The following is a 21,877-nucleotide window of genomic DNA, read 5'->3' on the forward strand; positions in this document are numbered from 1 at the left end:
CCTGCTAGGCTGCGGCGGGAGACCTGGGGCCCCTCCCTGGCAGTCTGGTCCCCGCGAGCCCCATACGTACTTAGAGTCGACCTGGGACCCGGGGGACAGCCCTGCGTCCGGGCCGGAGGACACGTCGCCCGACTTCTTCTTCTGCACGGCCGGCTTCTTGCTGCTCGGCTCCCCGTCGGCGCTGTCCACTTGGGGCTGCGAGAGGACCGAGTGGGAGGGGCTGGGTAGGGAAGGTGGGGGGCCACCCTGCAGCTCCTCTGGGTGCAGGCGGGCTTGGAGCTGGAGGGGCGAGACCGCATCCTGCAGCTTTACCTGGGCCTTGCCCGGGGACAGCCTGGAGACGTCGCTGGCCGACAAGGACATGCGCTTCTCCCTGTGGGGCCAGAGACACATGGTGTGGGCTGACCAGGGCGCGCTCCTCCGGGGCCCCTGCTCTGGCCGACCCTGCCCTGGGGGACGCTGGGTAGTCCTGAGTTGGGTGGAGGAGGGAATGGGTGTTTCTGGCCTCTGTGCCCGTGTGGGAATGTGTGGGTCAGCCCCAGGCTGCCTTGACAGGTCTGTGCACCCCCGTCCACTGGCCCATTTGCCCATCCCTCTGTGACTCGCCCACCCCTCAGTCTGTCCATCCGTCCATCTTCCCATGACCCGCCCACTCCCCCAGCCCTGCCTCCTAGTACCCATTCCCTGTCCATGCGGCCACCGCTCTACCCCACCCCCATGGCCGCCCTGTCCAGTGGGCTGTCCTTGACGCTGAGGGTTTGTATGTGAGCGCGGCTCCTTCTGGGAGGTCGCCAGGGTGCAGGGCCCAGCCCGGGCCTCAGCTGGCCATCCTTGGGCAGTGCCTTGTCTTTGGGCCGGCCGTCAGCGTGTCCCCCTCACCTGGTGGGCAGGGCTGCGCACAGGTTCTGGGGATTTGAGCTGGTGCCCTGCCCGGGTGTTCGGATAGGGGTGGGGTGGCACTCACTCTGAGGGCGCGAGGGCGCGCTGCCTCTCGGTCAGGTCCAGAGAGTGGCTCAGCATGGCGCTGGGGCTGGCGGCCATCAGTTTCTTGCCCCGCCACAGCTCCACGGCGTTGGCCAGCCGCTCGGCGTCCGGGTCCCGGTACCGCTGGATCTGGGTGGGACCCCCGGGGCTCTCGAGCTTGTCCTGAGCCTTGGGGGCTTCGGGGGTGCTGCGGGGGGCCGGCGGGCAGATCCTACTGTCCAGGGCCAGGCTGGTGGGCCGCTCTGCGCGGCTGGGCCTCGGGCTGCCGCCGGGGGGCGCCTTCTCGGTCTCCCCAGAGACTCTGGTGCCGGCCTCGGCCTGCGGCGTCTCCGCGGGCTGTTCAGGAGCCGCGGCCTGGGTTTCCGGCCCTGTCCCCGCGGGGGTCTCGTCGTCTCCCTGCACCGGGGTGCTTCGCGGGGGGCTCTGGCCTGGCTCGCGGGCGGCCCTTCCGGAAGGCTCTCGGAGGCCCCGCTCGTCCCTGCAGGCCTGGCTGTGCCTGTTCTGCAGCTCCACGTGCTCCAGCCCTCTCTGCCGCCGCGACTCGCGCTTCTCCCGGCCCCTGGGCACCTTCTCCGGGCCCTCGGCCGCCGCCTGCTTCTGGGCCGGGAGAGGCTTCTCGGTGCCCGGTGGGGAGGGCCCGGCCGGGGGCTCGTCCCTGGGCTGTGCCGCAGGCCCTGGTGCCGGGTGCCCACTGTCCTCTGCCGCCTCCGTGCCCTGCTCAGCCGCCTGCTCCACGCTGGCGGCTGGGCCCTCCGAGGTTCCCGGCTCCGCGGCCTGAGCCGCCCGCGCCTGCTCCTCCGCCCTCTGCTTCTCCGCCAGCATCAGCCTGAAGCTGTTGTGGGCAGAAGGGGGCTGGTTCAGAACCCTCCCCCATGGCCTCCAGCGTCGGCCCAGCCTCCGCCTCCCACGATCCCTGCCCCCCAGGGCTGAGAGGTGCTCCCGGGACAGCAGCGCGGGGTCCAGGCGGGGCCCTGCTGCCCAGCCCTGGTGGACCCTCACTGGGGCAGCCATGATTGGTTTCAGAGGCCCTTCGAATTCCTCTGAGGTTCACGGACTTGACCCTGGCAGTTTAGGGGGTGTGGCTGGGGCCACGGAGTCCACGCCCTGGGAGCTGTCTCTGGGGGAGTGGGGGCACCCCGGGGGGTGCCCAGGCCAGGAGCGGGTGGTCTCAGTAGACACCCGAGTTTCACCACGGGGGCCAGGAGCCCGCTGCGGGCTGGTCCAGGCAGCACCTTGTACAGCCAAGTCCAGGCGTCTGGGGAACTCCTGACGGAGGTGATGTGCGACCCCTGGAACAGCCAAGGCCCCCCCAGCCCCCCGCGGCCACGCCCACGCCCCCCAGGGACCTCCTGGTTCAGGACCACCCCGGGCACTCGCCTCCGGCGCTGCAGGTGGCCCCGGCACAGGCTCTGCAGGCGGATGATGCTCTGGCGCTGGCACCGGTAGGCTGCACGCTGCCGGTAGCCCCTCCAGGCGGCCTGGAGGAACACAGCGGCCTGCGTGCGCTCCAGCGCCCGGCGGACGCGGTAGGACCTCCAGCAGGCCTGGATGGTGACGGCCGCCCGCTTGGTGTGCAGGAAGTGCCGGCGCTCCAGCGCCATGCGGAACCAGCTCTGCAGCAGCAGGATCCGGCGCACCACCTCCCGGTGCAGCGTCTCCTGCAGCGCCTGGCGCTCCGTCTCCTTGAGGAAGACCTGGCGGGCAGGGGGCGGGGTCAGCCCGGCCGCACCCCCACGGCCCACCCAGAGGCTGTGCTGGTCCATGCCCAGGAGGGGGTCAGGAAGCCCGAAACCTGCCACCATCACCTGTTTCCAGAACATTCCAGAGGCGGACCCCCGCCCCTCCCCCCAGCAGCCCCTCCTCTGCTTCCTGTCTGCCGACCGCCGGTTCTGGACACTTCTGTCCACGGATCCTGCGCCCTGTGGCCTTCCCTGCCTGGCCTCTCTCAGCATCAAGTCCTCAAGGCTCAGGTACACTGTAGCATCTCATTTTTTCCCATTTTTATTTATAAGGCAGACAGAGACAGGCAGGCAGACAGACAGACAGACAGAAATCCCCTATCTCTGGTTCACTCCTCCAGGGGCTCCATTCAGGTCTCCCATGTGGCTGGCGGGGACCCCGTACTCGCGTCGTCACTGCTGCCTCCCGGGGTGCGTGTGGGCAGGGAGCTGGAACCGGGAGTGGGGCCAGGACTGGCGCCTGGGCGCTGTGACGGGAGGGGTGCCCACGCAGGCCTGTGCCAGCCCCACTCCTCTTCACGACTGAACAGTATTCTGCTGTACGGCCAAGCCCCCTGCAGTGTCTACGAAGGCAGCTGACAGGCACGCGGGCCGCGGCCACCTCTTGGCTGCAAGGGCACCTCTACCCACATGCTTGTGTACAGCCCCCTCAGGTCTCCTGGGCAGATTCGGGGTCACTCGATGGACCTTTTGCTCAGGGAGCTGAGCACAGACTTTTGTCAGAAACAAGGGCAGGGGCCGGCACTGTGGCGCAGCGGGTTAACGCTCTGGCCTGCGGCGCCCGCATCCCATAGGGGCGTGGGTTCGAGTCCTGGCTGCTCCACTTCCCATCCATCTCCCTGCTGTGGCCTGGGAAAGCAGTGGAAGATGGCCCAAGTGCTTGGGCCCCTGCACCTGCGTGGGAAACCCGGAAGAAGCTCCTGGCTCCTGGCTTCAGATCGTCTCAGCTCTGGCCATTGCAGCCATCTGGGGGTGAACCAGCAGATGGAAGACCTCTCTTTCTCTCCCTCTCTCTCTCTCTCTGTAACTCTGCCTTTCAAATAAATAGATAAATCTTAAAAAAAAAAAAGAAACAAGGGCAGCTGCATGGTGCCCTGTGTGGGACTGCCCTGAACAGCAGTGGGCGGAGCTTGGGCTGGGGCGCCCCACCCCTCAGCTTCATCACTCTGCCCTCTGCTGGGCTGGGCGGCCGGGGCCGGGGCGGACACTGACCTTGGTCTTCCCAATCTGGTAGCTCCTCTTGTCTATGGCCATCTTCTCCAGCAGGGCCGAGATGACCTCCCGGCACGGCTGGGCGTCCTTGGGCAGCAGAACCTGGAACTGCTCCGTGAAATCCTGGGGCGGGGTGGGGATTTGGGGGCAGGAAGGAGGGCCCCTGTGAGCACTCCCGCCTGCAACAGGGAGACAGGGCCCTGACCCCTCCCTGGCCAGACCTGGCTCCCCAGGCCCAAACTGGACGTCCCAAGAAGCTCAAGCTTGAGAGACCACGGTGGGGCCGGCGCTGTGGCACAGCAGGTTAAGCCACCACCTGCAGTGCTGGCATCCCATATGGGCACCGGTTCAAGTCCCAGGTGCTCCACTTCCGACCCAGCTCTCCGCTATGGCCTGGGAAAGCAGTGGAAGGTGGCCCAAGTGCTTGGACCCCTGCACCAAGTGGGAGACCCAGAAGCAGCTCAGGGCCTCTGGCTTCGGCCTGGAACAGCCCCAGCTGTTGAGGCCATCTGGGGAGTGAACCAGCCGATGGAGGCTTCTCCCTCTGTCTCTCCCTCTCTCTGCAATTCTTCCAAATAAGTGAATAAATCTTTAAAGAAATGTATGCTTATCAGTTTATCTGAGATGGAGGAAGCTCCTGTTTTCTGGTTCACACTCCTCAAAAGCCCACAGCAGCTATGGCTGGGGCGGGGCCAGGCCGATGCCAGCCGGGAGCCGGGAGCTCCACCCAGGCCGCTCACGCGGGCAGCAAGGACCCAGCTCCTTGAGCCCTCCCTGCTGCCTCCCAGGGAGCGCTGTAGCAGAAGCTGGAGTCACAGGCCACGCCAGGAGACCGAGCACCAGTCCTGCTGCGTGGAAGGTGGGCATCAGCTGCTGGACCACCTGCCCGCCCCCAAATCCGTGGCTCTCTGAGCACACCACAGTGGGCGTCCATGGCACCTGTGGGCAAGGACTGACATCGCCACCCCGCTTTCTGGAACAGGGCCATGGGAACGGGGCCAGAGCTCCTGCTGCCGGGCGGCAGGGTAAGAGAGCTGGGTATAAAAGCGTCCACTAGGGAAGCTGTGCGGTAGGCGTTGGGGCTCCGAGGGGCTTTGTGTCCACTGCCCCCGTCCCGCCTGGAGGGTGTGCTACCTGGAAGGTGTACTTGGCGCTGTAGCCCGAGCGCCGGATGCGCACAGTCTCCAGCATGCCCGTGTAGCGCAGCTGCTGCAGCACCAGCTCCTCATCAAAGCTCAGCTCCTTCTGCAATGGGCGTGGGAGCCATCAGGGCAGCCACCCTCAGGGGAGGGGGAGGGGTAGGGGCACGGTGCACACACGGGCGCTGCTGGCCCGGGGAGCAGGGGGAGGATCCTGCTGTCCTGGAGCTGGGAGACAGCCCCGCCCCATGGCGCTGACTCTAGGAAGCCTGGCGCCTGCTCTGTCGTGGCCCCTGGCACTGCTGAAGCTGCCTCACTTTGAGTGACCATAATCGGCTGTGACAAGGAGTTTCGGAGAAAAGGACAAACCCGGCCCTGTGTGGACCCCAGGCTGGGCACTGGGGGGCAGGGGCGAGACCTGGCGGATGCCATGGTCCCTGGAGATGTGTTGGGGGTGCCTGGATGAGGGCCCAGGACAGGAGGAGGCAGCCCAGGGGCCAGAGGGGCAGGAAAGGAGACCTCCTCAGTGAGCCCCCAGCCTGCAGCCCAGCAGCCTGGATGCCACGCACCCCAGTGGTCAGGGCCTGAGGGACGGGAGGGCGAATGCAGGTGCCCGCTGAGCTGCCCCAGGTGGAGCAAGACATGGGGGCGATGCCTGGGGCTGGGCGGGGCGGAGCCTGGCTCTGGCCATCCGTGGAGGAGCAGACACAGGGACAGATGGTGTCTCCTGGGGCTCCTGCTCCAGCCTGAGGGCCTCCTGGCCCTGCATGGCCCCGGGAGTCCCTGAGCTGCCCCAGGGGAACTCGGCATCCTGGTAAGAGGACGAGGCCTGGGGCTAGGGTCCCCCCCCCCCCCCGCTCTCTAGAAACTCCTGTCTGAGCAGCGGCTGTGCTCCTGGGGCCTGGCCCCTGCCTCCTGGTGCACGTGGGGCCCCACACCCACCTTCTCGGCGTTGGAGCGGATGCAGCGGATAAAGAAGGGCTCGGCCTGGCCCAGTGCCTCCAGGAGCTTGTTGAGTGACGTCTGGGGAAGGAGAAGGACACCAAGTGGAGCCGGAGGCAGGGACCCGGGCACTGGAGGCTGTGCCTGAGCCGGGGGTGGGGACCCGGGCACTGGGGGCTGTGCCTGGGCCGGGGGCGGGGACCCGGGCACTGGGGGCTGTGCCTGGGCCGGGGGCAGGGCAGAAACTCCTTCTGGGAATCTGAAACACACGCCAGACTCAGAAGGGGCCTCGGCCACAGGGTCTGGGTCTCTGGCCTGCGGTCTCCCCGCCCCCCCACAGGAAGTCACGGCCACAGTGGGGACAGAGACTCAGGTTCAGGCAAAGGGGAGGGAACAAGAAGTGCTGAAGGTGAGAATCGGCAGCCCAGCCGGTGACACAAGAAAGAAAAAGAAAAGAAAGGAATGTGTCCCTGAGCTTCCCAGCAGCCAAGGAGAGTGGGGAAACACGACCCGAGGGTGCGGCCTGGGGGTCATGCTGACCTCAACGCCAAGTCCTGGGTCCTCAGCCAGGAGCAGTGATGCTTCCCGGCAGCGTCTGGCCACAGGGGCCAGGCTGGGGGGTGACACTCCTGCCGCCTACGGGGCCCAGCGGGAGAGCTGGCAGGACGGCTGCAGCCTGCGGGGCGGCTGGAGGCCCCGGGCCCCCGCCCTCACCTGGAACTGGGCGCTGATGCTGGGCGGCTTCTTCTTCTTGTGCAGGTGCAGCAGTGACTTGGTGGTGCGGTCGTGCAGGGTCATGCTGATGACCAGCTTCAGGGACTTGGAGTCCAGCAGGTTCTGCAAAGGATGCAGGGGTCGGCCCGCTCTCCTGCGGCCTGCGTGGGGGCCAGGGCAGGGGGCAGCGCCTTCCTTCCCTAGGCCCCTCCCTCCACTCACAGGGCTGGGGGGCAAGGGGCGGCGCCTTCCTTCCCTAGGCCCCTCCCTCTGCTCATGGGGGGGGCAAGGGGCAGCGCCTTCCTTCCCTAGGCCCCTCCCTCTGCTCACAGGGGGGCGGCACCTTCCTTCCCTATGCCCCTCCCTCTGCTCACGGGGGGGGGGGCAGGGGGCGGCACCTTCCTTTCCTAGGCCCCTCCCTCTGCTCACGGGGGGGGGCAGGGGGCGGCACCTTCCTTCCCTAGGCCCCTCCCTCTACTCACAGGGTAGGGGGGCAGGGGCGGCGCCTTCCTTCCCTAGGCCCCTCGCTGGGCACACGGCTCGGGCACGCCCCCGCCACGCCTGTGGGAAGCCCTGGCAGAAGCAGGTCCCAGGCGCTCCAGGAGGGAGCGGAGGTTTTTAGAGGGAGGGAGGAGGTGGGCGAGGAAGGAAGGAGGAGGCTGCAGAAGTCCCACGTCCCCTCCCTCCCCGTGTCGCTCTTTAAAGGCATCACTGGAGAGGCGGAGAGAGGGAGGGAGGGAGAGAGGGAGGGAGAGAGAGGAAGAGAGAGGGAGGGAGAGAGGGAGGGAGGGAGGGAGGGAGGGAGGCAGCGTGAGCACAAGCGCCATCCGCTGGTTCACTCCCCAGATGCCCACCACAGCCAGAGCTGGGCCAGGCGGAAGCCGGGGGCTCCGTCCGGGAGCCCCAGCACCTGCGCCGTCACGGCGGCCTCCCAGGGTGCGCATGCGCAGGGAGCTGGCGCCAGCGCAGAGCCGGGACCGGGACCCAGGCCCTGGGACGTGGGACTCCGCTGCCGCCTGGCGCCGGGGTCGTGGGGGGAGGGGGAGCGGCGAGCGAGCGAAGGACGCGTGGCGGCGGGCGTGGGGCTTTACCTTCGGGATGGTCTGCTTTGGTTTGATACCTTTACTCTTCCTGTCAAAATATTAAAAACGGTTTTGTGAACACAAGGACACACGCTGTCCGGGTCTGGGTTAGTGCAGCAAGCCACGCCTTGCGGGTTAGAGAGAGAGAGAGGGGGAGAGAGAGCGCGGAGAGCAGTCAGTGGACAGACACAAGTGGAACAAGGTGGCCGCTGCCACCCCTCCTGAGACGCCCGGGCTCCCGCCTGCTGGGGGTGGGCGGGGGGACGGGGGCGGTGCCGCGGTCGCCAGCCAGCGGCAGCCGCACCCCCCTGCACCGTCTGGGGAGTGGGGGGTGGCACCCGCCACGGGCGCCACAGCCAAGGGCGGGAGGGGTCCCGCGTGGGGCCTGGAGAGCGGGGCGGCTGCGCGGGTGCTTCATAAACGGTTCGGGAGTGAATCATCCCGCTCACGCTGACATAAACACCTTCTGAAAAATCACAGGATTTCCCCCTAATTCATCTTTTACTTAAAAAAGTTTTAGTTTTTATTTGAAAGGCAGAGTGAGTAGGGAGGGGATCTCCCCTCTGCGGGTTCACTCCCCAAATGGCCACAACAGCCAGGGCAGGGCCGGGCCGGGCTGGCGGAAGCCAGGAGCCGGGAGCACCATCAGGGGCTCCCGGGGGCGCTGGCGGCAGCTGGATGGGAAGTGGGCTGCTGGGACCGCTGGGACCCGCGCTCTGATGGGGACGTGGGGGCCCCAAGCCGTGCTAGGCCCACAGCACCTCTCCTTGATGTCTGGTAATCCCATTTTCCACGGGTGCTTTGAAGCCCCCCACTACTATCTGTGAGCCTGAAGTGGGAGGAGAAGGGTAGGGGCTGCTCGGGCCCCGCTGGCAGTGAGGGCAGCTGGAAACATGGAAGCCCATCTCTCGGCTGGGGCCGTCCCTACGCCCGGGTCTCACTGGCATCTTGCAGCCAACACAGCGTGTGGTGGGCGCCCCTCCATCCTCACAGGGGCGCTCCCCATGGGCACGGGGGCCGCTCTAGGCTGTTGATTTGGAGACCCTGGAAGTCCCGGCTGCCGGCTGGGGTCTGGACGAGGCTGCCCAGGGCTTCCCGGGCGGGAGGCTTTGACCCCCGGGTGGTGGTGGGGCTTTAAAAGCAGGGCTGGGGTGGAGAGGGAGGGAATGAATGAATTTTGGTCCCTGCCGTGAGCATGAGCCTGGAGCTGCACCTCGGCTTCCTGTCTGGCCCGCAGGCCCCCACCAGAGGTGGGAAAGATGGGGCCGCCCTACTCTGCCCCTCCAGCCTGGTTACTTGTGACAACCACAGGAAAATGGGCCGAGACACAGGGTCTGAGTGCTGCCATTCCTGGGTTTTGGGAGCCGAGGTCACACACACATGCTGAGGGCACTCGGGGGGCTCATCTGGGGGCGGTGAGTCACCGGGAGGGAGGGGCTCAGATGCAAACAGGCTTCGTGGGACGCTTTTGTCAACCTGGGACCTGGCACGTGGGGCTGTGCTGGGAGCTGGGGGAGGTGGGGGGAGCAGCTGGGGGCGGGGCATGAGTGCCTGGCGGGTGGCAGTGGTGGCGCTCATGGGCGGGGCCTGGAGGGCGAGGATGGGGGACTCACAGGACGGAGGTGCAGGGCTTCGGGAGCCGACCCAGGGCCTGGAGGAGCCTCCGCGGGTCCTCGCCCTGCCACGGCAGCCCCTTGATGCTCTTGATGATTTGGTTATGCAAATCGCTGGGGGAGGGGAGGAGGGGGGCGCAGTGACAGAGAAGAGACAGAGTTAGCACCAGGGGCCCACCACCCTGGGTCCCCATGGGTCCCCAGGCCCCAGAGCTGAAACACGCGCCTGGACGAGCCGCCCCCACCCCTGGGCTGGGCAGGGGGACCAGGCGGAACCGGCCGCCCTTCCCAGGCCCTGGCCACGGCGGTGGCAGTGGGGGGGAGGCAGTGGTGCTTTGGGCAAACGAATCTGTCACCGTGGCAGTCTACTTCGTGTCCCGCTCCCCCCAGCTTCTGGATCTGTGGGAAGCCGTGCAGAGACCCAGTCTGCGGTCCACGCCCACCTCCTCAAGGACTGCACAAGTCTTGTTGGGGGGAGGGGACCAGACTCCAGCGCTCGCAAGAGCGAGCTGAACGTGGCGGTGTCAGCGTGGGTGCTGTCCGCCAGGGGTCCACTATGTCCTCAATGTGTCGCCCCCGCTCCTGGCCTCTGGGGGTGGAGGCAGGGACGTTGCTGGGCACCCCGAGGGCGCAGGGTGGCTAGCGTGGGCTCGCGTGCTAGGCCCCAAACCTCGGCCACCACGGGGGATCAGGAGCAGCTCAGAGCAGAAAACTGAGATGGCGTGGCCGCAAATGCTAAGGGCGACCGGCCAGGAGACCGGCGTCTGGGACAGGGCTGCGGGGACTGCGTGTTTCAGCTCCAGGCAGGTGGCCTGGGAGGACCCCCATCAGCAGCCCCGCCCTCGCACCCCATGCACCATGCGCTGTGCCGGGGGCCACACTTACCTCCGCTCCCTCGCCTCCAGGGAGGCACAGAGCAAACAGAGACAACACGGGGGTCACGTGCACCTGCTCACCCCGAGGGCCACGGCCATGGCTGGCCACGGGGGCAAACAGGCCCACAGCTCCTGCCCTGCCCCTGCCCCTGCCAAATCTGGCAGCAGCACGCCCCGAAAGGTGCTGGCGTGTCCTGGACAGCTGAGCCCCTCTCTCCCGGCACTGGGCGCCGCGCTGCGGCGGCTCCTCTCGGCCGTGCCTCCCTGGTCTCGGGTTCCTCAAAAGCGTTAATATGGAACTGTCAGAGCCATCGAGTGAGAAATCTAGTACTGAGCAGCTGTGAGGGAGGAGCCGTGAGAACCAGGGCGGCCCTAGGGGCTCGGGGGTCACGTTCCGTCCCTGCGGCGTGAAAACTGGACCAAAAAAAAAAAAAAATCCAAAAACCAAAAACTCCAACACACAGGCAGACGCAGGGATGCCTTCATCTTTCTCGCGCCCCGCCGGGTGAAACGTCCATTTGTAGGAACACAGGAGACCAGGTACCGATAGGATACGGCAGGCTGGAGGACACTCACGGGCTGCCAGCCCCGCCTCCACGCACGCGCCTGTGGGACGCTCCCAAGGAGGCTGCGAGGGGCTTAAAGAAATAGAACGACCGTTTCCAGCGCCGAGACGGGAAACGGAGGGCTTAGGAAGTCCTTCATGACACCGAGCCTCTGCGGGGTCGGCGTGCAGGGAACAGAACCCGCGCCCGAGGCCGCCGCCCCCGCGGGGTCCCGTGGGCTCGCACGGAGCGGCCCCACCCTGCCTGGATCCCCGACCCCGAGTTGTTTGTGAACAGCGCCGCTGGCTCGCGCCTTCAGCTCGGGCAGACTGAGGCCTCGCTCACCGGTACAGCTTTTCCGACGGCGTGCAGGCTCCTTTCGGCGGCTCCCCCGCGTGGCTTCGGCTGCCAGGACTGCCCACGTCTGCTGGGGACAGAGTGGACAGGGATCTACTTAACTTCTGCCGAGGCTTGGAGCACTATTTTTTCAAAAGCTACTTTATTGAGGGCTGGCTTTGCGGTGTAGTGGGTTAAGCCTCTGCCTGTGACGCCCGCGCCCCCTATCGGAGCGCCAGGTTCGAGTCCCGGCTGCTCCACTCCCCAGCCTGCTCCCTGCGGATGCGCCCGGGAAAGCAGTGGAGGAAGCGTGGAAACACGCCTCGTGAAGCTGCAAGGTCTTCTCCCAGCAACACCAGCTTCCCTGACTCCCCTGTGCCACGGCTTTCGCGCATGCGACGTGTGCGCTGTGTGGACGCCGGACTCGCTGCCGTGTGTCTCACAACATGCGTGCGGACATTATAGGATCTGAAACACTTCTGGCCCCAGGCGGTTTCAGATCAGGGCTGTGCCACCTGCACTAAGCATGAATGAACTGTTCACTCTGAAGTGGGCTCCGGGGTGGGCTTCCGGCTACGACGTCAGGCTGCCCGGGTGCCAGTCCCGGCTCCGGCTTCCTGCTGACGCACCCTGGGAGGCCGCAGCGATGGCCCCAGTGCCTGGGCCCCTGCCGCTGCCCCCGGCTCCCGGCTCCGGCCTGGCCCGGCCCTGGCTGTCGTGGCCACCTGGGGAGTGACCCAGATGGGAGCTCTCGCTTTCAGTCTCGCTCCCCCCCACAAAGGACGGAGCACATGAAGCACGTGGCCTCCTCTCGACCGCACCCCCTACCTGCGGCCTTCTCGGCCCTCTCAGCCCGCAGGCGCCCGGCCTCGCGGAGCACGGCCATGGCGCGGATGGCGGCGCGCAGCACGGCCCAGCGGAAGACGGCCACGGGGTCCATGCTGATGAGCTCGCGCACGTAGGCGCTGTCGCTGCCCCGCAGCAGGGCCACGATGTCGGGTCGCATGTAGTCCATGTTCTTCTCCCGGAAGTCCTGCTCGGGGTGGGGGCGGGCAGCTGGTCAGGGGGGCCTGGGGGGGAGCCATCTCCACACCGCATGGCAGCCCCCAGCCTGTCCCCTCAGCCCAGGGGTTTGGTCCTTAGTCTCATGCTGAGGGTGCTGAGAGGTGGGCCCTTGGACCAGTCCTGCTGTTGGGAGGCAGGGCCTTCAGGACTGGATGGGGTCATCGGTGGGGGGGTTGGGGGGTTGTCCCCAGGATTCAATCCTGGTGGCTTTACAGAGAGACAAGATGAACATCTGTGCTTTCTGCCCCGGCATGCCCTGCGCCACCCACGACTGCGGGCAGGAAGGCCCTCACCAGAGCCCAGACGGGAGGGCCCCGTGTTCCAGAACCTTCCCAAGTCGTGCCCACGGCAGGCAGCGATGAAGACCTGACAGATGCTCTGCCTGGAGGCCCTGGACGCTGCAGCCAGGGAGCTGGGTCGGGCTGAGCGGGCGCCGGAGGGAAGGGGTGGCCCCACGGCCCCGGCTCCCGTGGCGGGGGCCGGCACGGGCACGCACACACCTTGATCTGGTATTTCACTTTCCCGGCGAAGTGCTGGATGATGAACGCCGGCTCCAGGACCGGGGTGCCCAGGAAGTACTTGTTGTCCTCGTGCTGCTGCTTGAACTTGGCCAGCAGCGTCTGACTGGTGGCGTGGGGGAAGCTGGAAGACAAGCGGGCACCTTCAGGGCTGGGGACCAGCTCGCGGCTTCACACTGTGGGTGGGCGGGAGGGCACCGGGGCAGCTCTGGGCAGTGCAGTGGGTCTGTGGGGGGCTCCGTGGGCGGGGGCACGGGCAGACGAACGTGGGAAGGACCAGTAGGTGCGCGTGCCCGCCTGTGGGCACCCTGGGGCCCATGGCATCAGAGCTGGTCCTCACTCTCCTCCCCCACCCTGCCGTTGGCCTGGGGCTGCAGATGGGCCTTGGGGGTGCTGTCTGCGCGCTTTCGGCCCAGCGAGGCCTGCCGTGGACAGCCTCTGAGAATCACCCCAGGCCAGGGTGCACCTGGAGGCCTTGCCCCAGCCGCGGGAGCGGCTGGCCTCATGGATGAAGTGGGGCTCTGTCCAGCCCTGGGGAGGGGCGCGGGGCAGAAGAAGGGACTCCTTGTACCTGGCTATTTCTGCCTCCCGGGAGGGAGACGCCACGGGGCCCCCGGCATGCCCCGCGCCCGGCCTCACCGCAGACACAGGCAGGGCCGTGTGTGTGCCCACATCCCCGGCACTGGGGCTGCGTGGCTCACGGCGGGCAGCAGGGGGGGGGGGTCTGAACGCAGTGTTTGCGGGGCTGTGGAAATCAGGACAGGGAGGGGGCGCCATTGCCCCCCCCAACCCAGCAACACAGCCGGGGACAGAAAACATTCAAATCAACGTGCAAAAAGAAATTTTCCATGATGGACAAAAATAGCAAGACTTTTAAATAAAAACACGGCGGGCCTCCCCTGCTGGGCCCTGGGAGTTTCCTGGCTGTGAGGACAGAGTTTCCCCTGGGCCCGGGCCCTGTCTGGATATCTATCACCTGGGTCCTGGCTGGGGCAGTGAGAGCATCTTTCTGCCCCTTCCGTTTTGTGTGTGTGTGTGTGTGTGTGTGTGTGTGGTTCTTCTTGGTTTAAAGACGTGTTTATATATTTGAAAGGCAGAGTCATGGTCGGTGGGGGTGGTGCTGAAGCCAGCAGCCAGGAGCTCCATCCGGGTCTCCCACACAGGTGCAGGGGCCCCAGCACTTGGCCAGCCTTTACTGCTTTCCCAGGCACCTTAGCAGGGAGCTGGATTGGAAGTGGAGCAGCCAGGACTTGAACCAGTGCCCATGTGAGATGCTGGCGTTACAGGTGGCAGCTGCACCCGCTACGCCACAGCGCCAGCCCCTCTTGCGTTTGGTTTAGGATGGGTTGCACCTGTCACGCGTGCGGCCCTGCCCACCCGCACACAGGGACGACAGAGGTGAAGGAGGGCTGGGGGCCCAACAGGAGGGTCTTTGCGGCCACCATCGTGAGGAGGCCGGGCGTGGACCCCACTCCAGGGTGACAGGGAGAAGGGAAGGGGAGACTGGTGGGCAGAGAGGAGAAGTGGGAGGGAGGGGCCGGGGAACATGCAGCCCCCAGGAGCCGGGAGAGGCAGGAGGGACCCTGCCGGGAGCAAGCGCCGCCCCTTGACGGCTGGCTTCACGCACGGTCAGAGTCAACTCTGGGTGTTGCAGGCCACCTGGTCTGTGGTCGCCCATTACGGCAGCGGCGGGAAGTGAGCTGGGCAACCGAGACCCAGGCCCCTCAGAGACCGCGGGGCGGGAGGCTCGGCCCCGAGTCGGCACCCTGCGCGAGAAGCCAGCGCCTCCTCCCCGGTCCCGTGCACAGGCCCCACATGGGCCTGCCCACGGCCACTCACTTGCTCTCCTCGTCCAGCAGGTAGAAGAGGCCCGTGGGCTTCTTGCTGATGAGGTGGATACAGCCCACGTTGTCGGTGTAGTCAATGTTGTGCCACGTGATCCCCTCGGCCTGGTACTCCTCCTGCAGGGGTGGGGCAGGGCGGGCGGCACACACAGGCGTCCCTCAGAACCCGCGGGGCTGGCCACCAGGAGCCCCCGCGGACCCCGCCATCCACGCACACGGCACAGAACCTGGGCGCATCCTCCCATGGGGCAACCCCGGACACCGTGGACGCGGTGTCAACGGCTGGTTCCACTGCGGCGCTGTGGGGACAGGAGAGCTGTGTGCGCTCACTACCGTGCAGGTCCTTCCCCAGCTATTCTGAATTAGACATTAATACGAGCGTGACAGAGAGAGACAGAGACAGACAGGGCTCTCATCTGCTGGTTCACTCTTTGAATGCTCACAACAGCCTGAACCAGGCCAGGCTCCCTTTGGGAGCCAGGAGCTCCATCTGGGTCTCCCACACGGGTGGGTGCACCTGCAGCCGCTGGCTGGATTCCAAGTGCAGGCTGGGACTGCAGCCCCGGTGCTAGGACGTGGGATGCGACCCTGCCCCACAAGAGCACCCTGGATCGAAGCCCAGGTCTCCCAGCCTGATCACGTGAACACAGCAAGGCGAGCGTGACTTCTCCCCTCGTCTGCTCTAAGTCTTCGCCGTGTTGCATGCGTCTCCCCCTATCCTGCGCAATTGGGCAGCCAGGAGACCCCGGGGTAAAATCAGCTAACGCCAGCCACGAACCCGCCAGCTGCCCCACCAGAATCAGCATGGAGACAATGTTGGTGGCTGCTGGCTGGCGACTGAGCGGTGGAGAGACCGTCAGAGAGACGCCGCGGCCGCCGACCGAAGCAACAGGGCGACGCCACCTCTCGCAGCTGAAAGACGTTCCTAGCTGGGTGAAGAGGGCTCCCAAAAGTCCCCAGGCGTCCCGACACTCGCCTCGTCCGGAGGCAGGGTGGTGGGGGGCTTCCCGGACTTTCCCCCGGGGGGAGGAAAATTCTGGGGCAGGTTTGCCATGGGTCTGGGCTTCGAGGGAGATCCCGGTTCCAGGCGGCCTCATTTCCCCTGGGGCTGGCTGGCGGTTGACAAGGTGGGACTTCCTCGCACGCAGGCGCAGCTGCGGTGGCAATGTGTCCGAACATTCAACAGAGACCCCCACGGGAACCGGCGGTCCTACTTCTAGGGGCCCCAGCAGGGCCTCGAAGGGGTCACTGTGGACCCATGTCCCAGCAGCACCCAGGAGGCAGCGACCCAGGTAGCGGCGTGGTGCTAAGCCACACTCCTTGGTGGGAAAAAGGAACAGGCAGCCGTGCTAAACGGAATAGGTCGGGCACAAAAGACAGGTCCTCGCCGACTCCACTCGCTGGCGCCGTCCATGCACTGAGACACAAAGTACAATGGTGGGGCGAGTGCTGCGGTGCAGCGGCTAAAGCCCCATCCCCCAAGGGCACCGGTTCGAGTCCCGGCTGCTCCCTTTCTGATCCAGCTCCCTGCTGATGCAGTGGAAGATGGCCCAAGTGCTTGGGCCTCTGCACCCACCTGGGAGACCCAGAAAGAAGCTCCTGGCTCCTGGCTTCAGCCCGGCCCAGCCCTGGCTGTTGCAGCCATCTGGGGAGTGAACCAGCAGGTGGAAGATCTCTCTCTCTCTGCCTTTCTATCTCTTTCAAGTAAATAAATACCTTAAAAAAAAGAAGTACCAGGGTGTGGGTGTGGGGGGGTGCCGGAGGCTGCTTTGTGGGGACAGAGTCTGAGTGTTCTGGGCTGGGCGACGGGCGCACAGCAAATTGGGAGGAGCCCGTCCGTGACATCCCCCAAGTTCCCATCCAGAGTCAGCCGGCCTTCAGTCAAGCAGTGTGCTGCTCCTGCCCCAAACAGCGGCCCCTTCCCTCAGCAGCCCAGGCGTTTGCACTGCACGGGGCGCTGGACAGCAGTCTGGCAGGTTCTATGCCAACGCTGCTGCCTGGGTACCCGGGCGCCCTTGGAGTCTGGTGCAGGCGGGGATCCTGACACTGGGCCCCTGCGTGTGTGGAGGGCTGGCCAATACTTGCTGTCACTGAGACGCAGGCTCAGCGACGGCGATGATGCTGTAGTAGGCGGCGTGTGTTTTATCGCACACACATATGTGCACATACATGCACGCACACACGTGTGTGTGCAAGGCACCATGCATGCACACGTGACTGTGCACATACACACTACGCACACACACACGCATGCATGCACCTGATGTGCACAGAGACCCTGCAGGCGCACACACCCATGTACACGCAGGCACACACCCATGTACACGCAGGCACACACCCATGTACACGCCCCCACGCGGCCCGCGCACCTGCTCCAGCTTGAAGATGTGCTGGTTGAAGTAGTACTGCAGCTGCTCGTTGGCGTAGTTGATGCAGAACTGCTCAAAGCTGTTCCTCTCGAAGTCTTCGAAGCCGAAGATGTCCAGGACCCCGATGGACAGGCACTGGGGAGGCAGGGGCAGGGGGGCGGTCACTGGCACTCCTCAAATGCCCGCACAGCCAGGGCTGAGCCAGGCTGAAGCCAGGAGCCGGGAGCGCCACCCAGGTCCCCCGTGGGTGCAGGGGCCCCAGCCCTTGGGCCATCAACAGATGCCTCCACAGGCGCGGCAGCAGGGAGCTGGGCCTGACGTGGAGGAGCCGGGACTCGATCGCGGGTGCCCATACGTCACACAGGTGACAGGCGGCGGCTTAACCGGCCGTGCCCCAGCACCGGCCCCGACCACCTGCCCAGCGCTGGCTCTGGGCGCCGAGGACGCTGGGCGCTGGGCCTGCTGCCTCCCCGGCCCGGCGGCAGCCGCTCACCGAGACCGACTCCTCCACATCTCTCTTGTTGAGGAGCGCGTGGTTGATGCGCAGCACGATCCAGTCGAACAGGGCGCTGTACAGCGACTTGGCCATGGAGTCGCGGGCGGTGACGGCCTGCGGACACACGGGGCGTCTCAGCTCGGGGTGCCCGCGTTTGCTGAGTCTCCGGTGAGCTGGTCAGGGCCACGGCTGAGCCAGAGCTGGGCAGCGGAGACCAGGCCGCGCCGGCCCTTTCGGAAGGACCCTGCCCAGGGCCTGTGTCTGGGGCGGGGCTCACCTCGCTGAGGCTGTAGGGCAGGATGAGCTTGTCATTGACCGTCACCGTTTTCCTCTTGGTCAGCACCTCCACCAGGATTTCGCGCTTCACCTGTTCCAAGGAGGGCGACACGGAGCGGGGAGGTGAGCGTGTGGGGCCGGGCCGTCCTCGTGCCACTGAGGCGGGCAGGCCCTGCAGGCCGAGGAAGGTGGGAGACAGACCCCCGGCCGCAGCCCGGCAACCCGCACGCGGAGCTGTGTCTGCGAGAGCCGGCTGCCTTCCTGGCTCGGCCTGGTCCCAGAGGCACCCCAAGAAGACAACAGAACGAGGACCCCCATAGGCCTGCCCCAAGAAAAGCCACAGCGGCACAGGCACGGGGGGCCAGTGGGACGGGGGCAGGGTCACGGCAGAGACCATGAGGGAGAAGGCAGCCAGCAGGTCCCCGGCTGACAAAACCCGGGCCAAGTCCAGAGGTTCTGGCCTCGCCCAGCTGTGGCCGAGGGCAGGGCTGGCGTGGCTGGGGGAGGGGCGCAGGCAGCGGGGTACCTTCAGGAGCTGGGACAGCGTGTCCAGGACCTCCGGGGGCCCGACCTCCAGGCCTTCGTCACGGCCCGTGGCTCTCTTCTTGTACGTGATGTTGCCCAGGTCCAGGATGGCCGAGAGCACGCAGAAGATCCTGGGGGGGGGGGGCGGGGGTCAGAGAGCGGGAGAGGAGCCCAGCGCGGCCGGCATGCAGGAAGGCGGGGTCTCCGCTGCAGACAGCGGCCCTGCGGACAGCCACTGCGACTTTCAGGAGCTGCATTTCCCTAGGGAGGGGGGCTTTTTCAAGATACCTGCTTGAATGTTTGTGTGTATTTTTATTTGAAAGGCAGAGATGGGGAAAGAGAGCGAGCGAGCTTTCCTGTTCTTGGCTGGTTCACGCCCAGACCTCTGCAACAGCTGTGGGCCCCGAGCTGTGGCTCGGGCGGGTGTGCCGGGCACCCCAGGTTGGTTTTTCAACTTTTTTTTAAAGAAGTGTCCACTGTGGTTACGCCTGCCTGGGATGGGTGGTTGGCACACTCGCCGCCTGCGCCGAGTGCCTGCGCCCGACCTGGCTCGTGTGCACACCAAGAGGCGGCGGCAGGTCCCTGACTCCCTGGCCCAGCCCTGGCTGTGGCCGGCATCTGGGGGAGCGAACCAGCGGATAGATCTCTTTCGAATAATAAGTAAAACTTAAAAAGCGTCACACGAAAGGTGCCGGCTTGGCCGCCATCGGGTGCCGTGCGGGAGTGCTCGGCGCATGCGCGTCGGTTTTCCTTGGTGCCTCCTGGCGGCTCTCAGCCAGGGCCCCTTCTCACGTGCTCGCCGGCGCTGGGCCCTGATCCTCAGGGCAGTGCCATCTGGGACACCTGCTTTCTCCTGGGGCAAATCTCGGAGTGTGTGTGGGGTGGCGATGCCATGGCGTGGTGGTTAAGCCACTGCCTGCCGGGCCGGCGTCCCGGATGGGCCCCGGGACGTGTCCTGGCTGTTCCACTTAACTCCATCCAGCTCCCTGCGGATGCTTCCGGGAGAAGCAGGGGAAGACCCTCCCACGGAGCTCCCGGCCCTGGCTTTGGCCTGGCCCAGCTTTGGCTGCTGCAATCATTTGGGGAGTGAACCAGCAGATGGGAGACCTCTCTCTCTCTATCTGTAACTCTGCTTTCAAATTCACAAATACGTCTTTAAAATAAACCAGTCTGCGCGTGGCCGGTGGGAGTGAGGGCACCGCACTCACTGCTTCTTGGTGGCGGGCAGGAAGCCCACCATCTCCATGGCCTGCTGGAGCCTCTCAAAGTCGTGCTTCAGGTCCTCCCCGTCTTCAATCTTCAAGTTATGCTGGAAAACAAAGGCTGCGCTGGCAGGTGCCGGGTGTCTGGGCGGACTGGGGAGGCCAGGGAGCCAATGCCTGTGGCGGGCGTGGCTCGCGGATGGGGGCGGAGCCGACATGTGGGCGGGCGTGGCTCAGGCGGTCCTGGGGTGGGGCCGACTGTGTGGGTGGGTGTGGCTCAGGCGGCCCCTGGGGGCGGAGCCAATGTGCGGGGTGGGCGTGGTTCTGGGTGGGCGTGGCTCAGGTATGGGGGTGGTGCAGGGGGCGGAGCCGACGTGTGGGGTGGGCGTGTGGGCGGGGACCGGTTACCTGGTTGAGGTAGAAATAATCTTCGGGCTGCTTGAGCTGGAATTCTTGGCGCTCCTCCTCACTGACACCGAGCAACAAATAATAAAACACGTGGTAGTTCCTGCGGGTCGGGAGGGGGAAAGGTCCCTGTTTTACAGCGTTCCCCGCTTTCGGAAGCAGCATCCCTGCTGCCGGGGGATACCCCGCCCAGGAGGGGAAGCCCCTGAACACTACAGATTCCGAACCACTGAGTCGGATCTTATTAGGTCTTTTTTTTTTTTTTTTTTTTTTGACAGGCAGAGTGGACAGTGGGAGAGAGAGACAGAGAGAAAGGTCTTCCTTTGCCGTTGGTTCACCCTCCAATGGCCGCCGCGGCCAGCGCACCGCGCTGATCCGACAGCAGGAGCCAGGAGCCAGGTGCTTCTCCTGGTCTCCCATGGGGTGCAGGGCCCAAGCACTTGGGCCATCCTCCACTGCACTCCCTGGCCACAGCAGAGAGCTGGCCTGGAAGAGGGGCAACCGGGACAGAATCCAGCGCCCCGACCAGGACTAGAACTCGGTGTGCCGGCACCGCAAGGCGGAGGATTAGCCTAGTGAGCCACAGCGCCGGCCTCTTATTAGGTCTTTTTAAAAGAAAGGAGAGAGAGAACTTGTCAGCCTCTGGGGTGACCTGGGGGTGGGGGCTGGGCGTCCGTCCTCCTTGTCAGCCACAGAGGTTTCTCATCACACATTTCAGGTAGAAACCTGAGGGGCCCCTTCTCCCGGGACCCCGGGACCCCGGGAGGCGGGCGTCTCCCCAGGAAACGCCTCCTCACCGCTCATCCTTCTCCTGAGACACCAGGCGAGACTTCTCCAGCAGGTATTTCTCCACGACGGCTCTGTTGCCAGGAGAGAGGGGCCGGCGGTTACATCGAGGGCTACGTTTCCCCGCGGTACTTGGTTACGAAGGCGCTACAGATTCACGAGGCAAACACCCACGCCCTAAGTGCGACCTCGTCCTCCGAGAACGCGCAACCCTGCGGGGACCCTTCGCACACACCCAGATCCCCGTGGGTCACGGACGGCCATGGACAGGCCCTGCGGCACCATGCGTCCGGACCCGTGCGTGACCCGGCAGGCAAAGGGTGCCCGCTCCCAACACCACCCCAGCCATGGAATTTTCCTCCAACTTTAAAATGCTTGTGTTCTTTCTTACAGCTTTTCTGGATAATCAGTGGCACATATTTAAAACACCCAGTTGGGGTGGGAGTTTGGTGCGGGGATGCCCTGAGGGAGTCGGTCCTATCACTAACCCATCAACGCTCTTTGTATATTACAGACACGAGTCAGATTTATTCACCGACTTGAAAGGCAGAAAGACGAGGGAGAGGAAGATGGGCTGACTCCAGAGAGCTCCATCGGCTGGGGCTGGGGCTGGGCCAGGCAGAAGCCGGGAGCCAGGAGCCAGGAGCTCCATCCGGGGCTCCCACGTTGAACCATCACGTGCTGCCTGCGCAGGTGCATTCGCAGGGAGCTGGGTTGGCAGTGGCGTGGCCAGGACTTCAAACAGCACTCTGCCATGGGATGCAGGCACCACGCGCGGCAGCTCAACCCACTGCACCACGGAGCACTTTGCTGGATCTATGACCAGCAGGCGCCTTCTTGGAATCTGGGGTTTGCCTTTTCATTTTTTATTCATTCAAGGTAGAGAGACATAGAGACAGGCACAGAGAGTTCTCGTCTGCTGGTTCACTCCTCAAATGTCTACAACAGCTGGGGCGGGGGCTGCACCCGGTCTCCCACGTGGGCGGCAGGGACTCAGCTCCTTGAGCTGTCACCAGGGAGCTGGGCCAGGAGCCAGGAGCCAGGAGCCGGGGGAGGCACTGAACCCGGGCCTTCTGATGTGGGCGCGGGTATCCCAGGAGGTCAAACAGCTGGGCCCTCACCTTCTTTTAAAATATTTGTTTGAGGGCCGGCGCCGTGGCTCAATAGGCTAATCCTCCACCTTGCGGCGCCGGCACACCGGGTTCTAGTC

At 65.5% G+C, this 21,877-nt stretch overlaps 1 protein-coding gene across 12 annotated transcripts in view; it reads right to left on the reverse strand.

Annotated features, from left to right (window-relative positions):
• MYO9B (myosin IXB) overlaps positions 1-21,877 on the reverse strand; it is an 83,362-nt gene that overhangs the window by 7,221 nt on the left and 54,264 nt on the right. For 7 of the 12 annotated variants that reach the window (XM_089315821.1, XM_089315823.1, XM_070058941.2 and 4 more), the window contains exons 4-24: positions 20,679-20,741; positions 19,885-19,984; positions 19,483-19,583; positions 18,276-18,405; positions 17,751-17,840; positions 17,471-17,587; positions 16,978-17,112; positions 14,604-14,725; positions 12,747-12,888; positions 12,010-12,214; positions 11,191-11,272; positions 9,426-9,539; positions 7,822-7,861; positions 6,731-6,853; positions 6,017-6,097; positions 5,070-5,180; positions 3,936-4,058; positions 2,362-2,678; positions 965-1,816; positions 313-373; positions 71-195 (exon numbers count right to left, since the gene is read on the reverse strand). In XM_089315821.1, coding sequence (XP_089171947.1) covers positions 71-195; positions 313-373; positions 965-1,816; positions 2,362-2,678; positions 3,936-4,058; positions 5,070-5,180; positions 6,017-6,097; positions 6,731-6,853; positions 7,822-7,861; positions 9,426-9,539; positions 11,191-11,272; positions 12,010-12,214; positions 12,747-12,888; positions 14,604-14,725; positions 16,978-17,112; positions 17,471-17,587; positions 17,751-17,840; positions 18,276-18,405; positions 19,483-19,583; positions 19,885-19,984; positions 20,679-20,741 — 3,234 coding nt within the window. The remainder of the gene's footprint in view (positions 1-70; positions 196-312; positions 374-964; positions 1,817-2,361; positions 2,679-3,935; positions 4,059-5,069; positions 5,181-6,016; positions 6,098-6,730; positions 6,854-7,821; positions 7,862-9,425; positions 9,540-11,190; positions 11,273-12,009; positions 12,215-12,746; positions 12,889-14,603; positions 14,726-16,977; positions 17,113-17,470; positions 17,588-17,750; positions 17,841-18,275; positions 18,406-19,482; positions 19,584-19,884; positions 19,985-20,678; positions 20,742-21,877) is intronic. The other 5 variants (XM_089315822.1, XM_070058946.2, XM_070058940.2 and 2 more) reach the window with 3 other exon arrangements.

This window comes from Oryctolagus cuniculus, chromosome 16 (genome assembly GCF_051225735.1).
Source record: "Oryctolagus cuniculus isolate XC-2025 breed Fujian yellow rabbit chromosome 16, ASM5122573v1, whole genome shotgun sequence".
Classification (NCBI taxonomy): Eukaryota; Metazoa; Chordata; class Mammalia; order Lagomorpha; family Leporidae; genus Oryctolagus; species Oryctolagus cuniculus.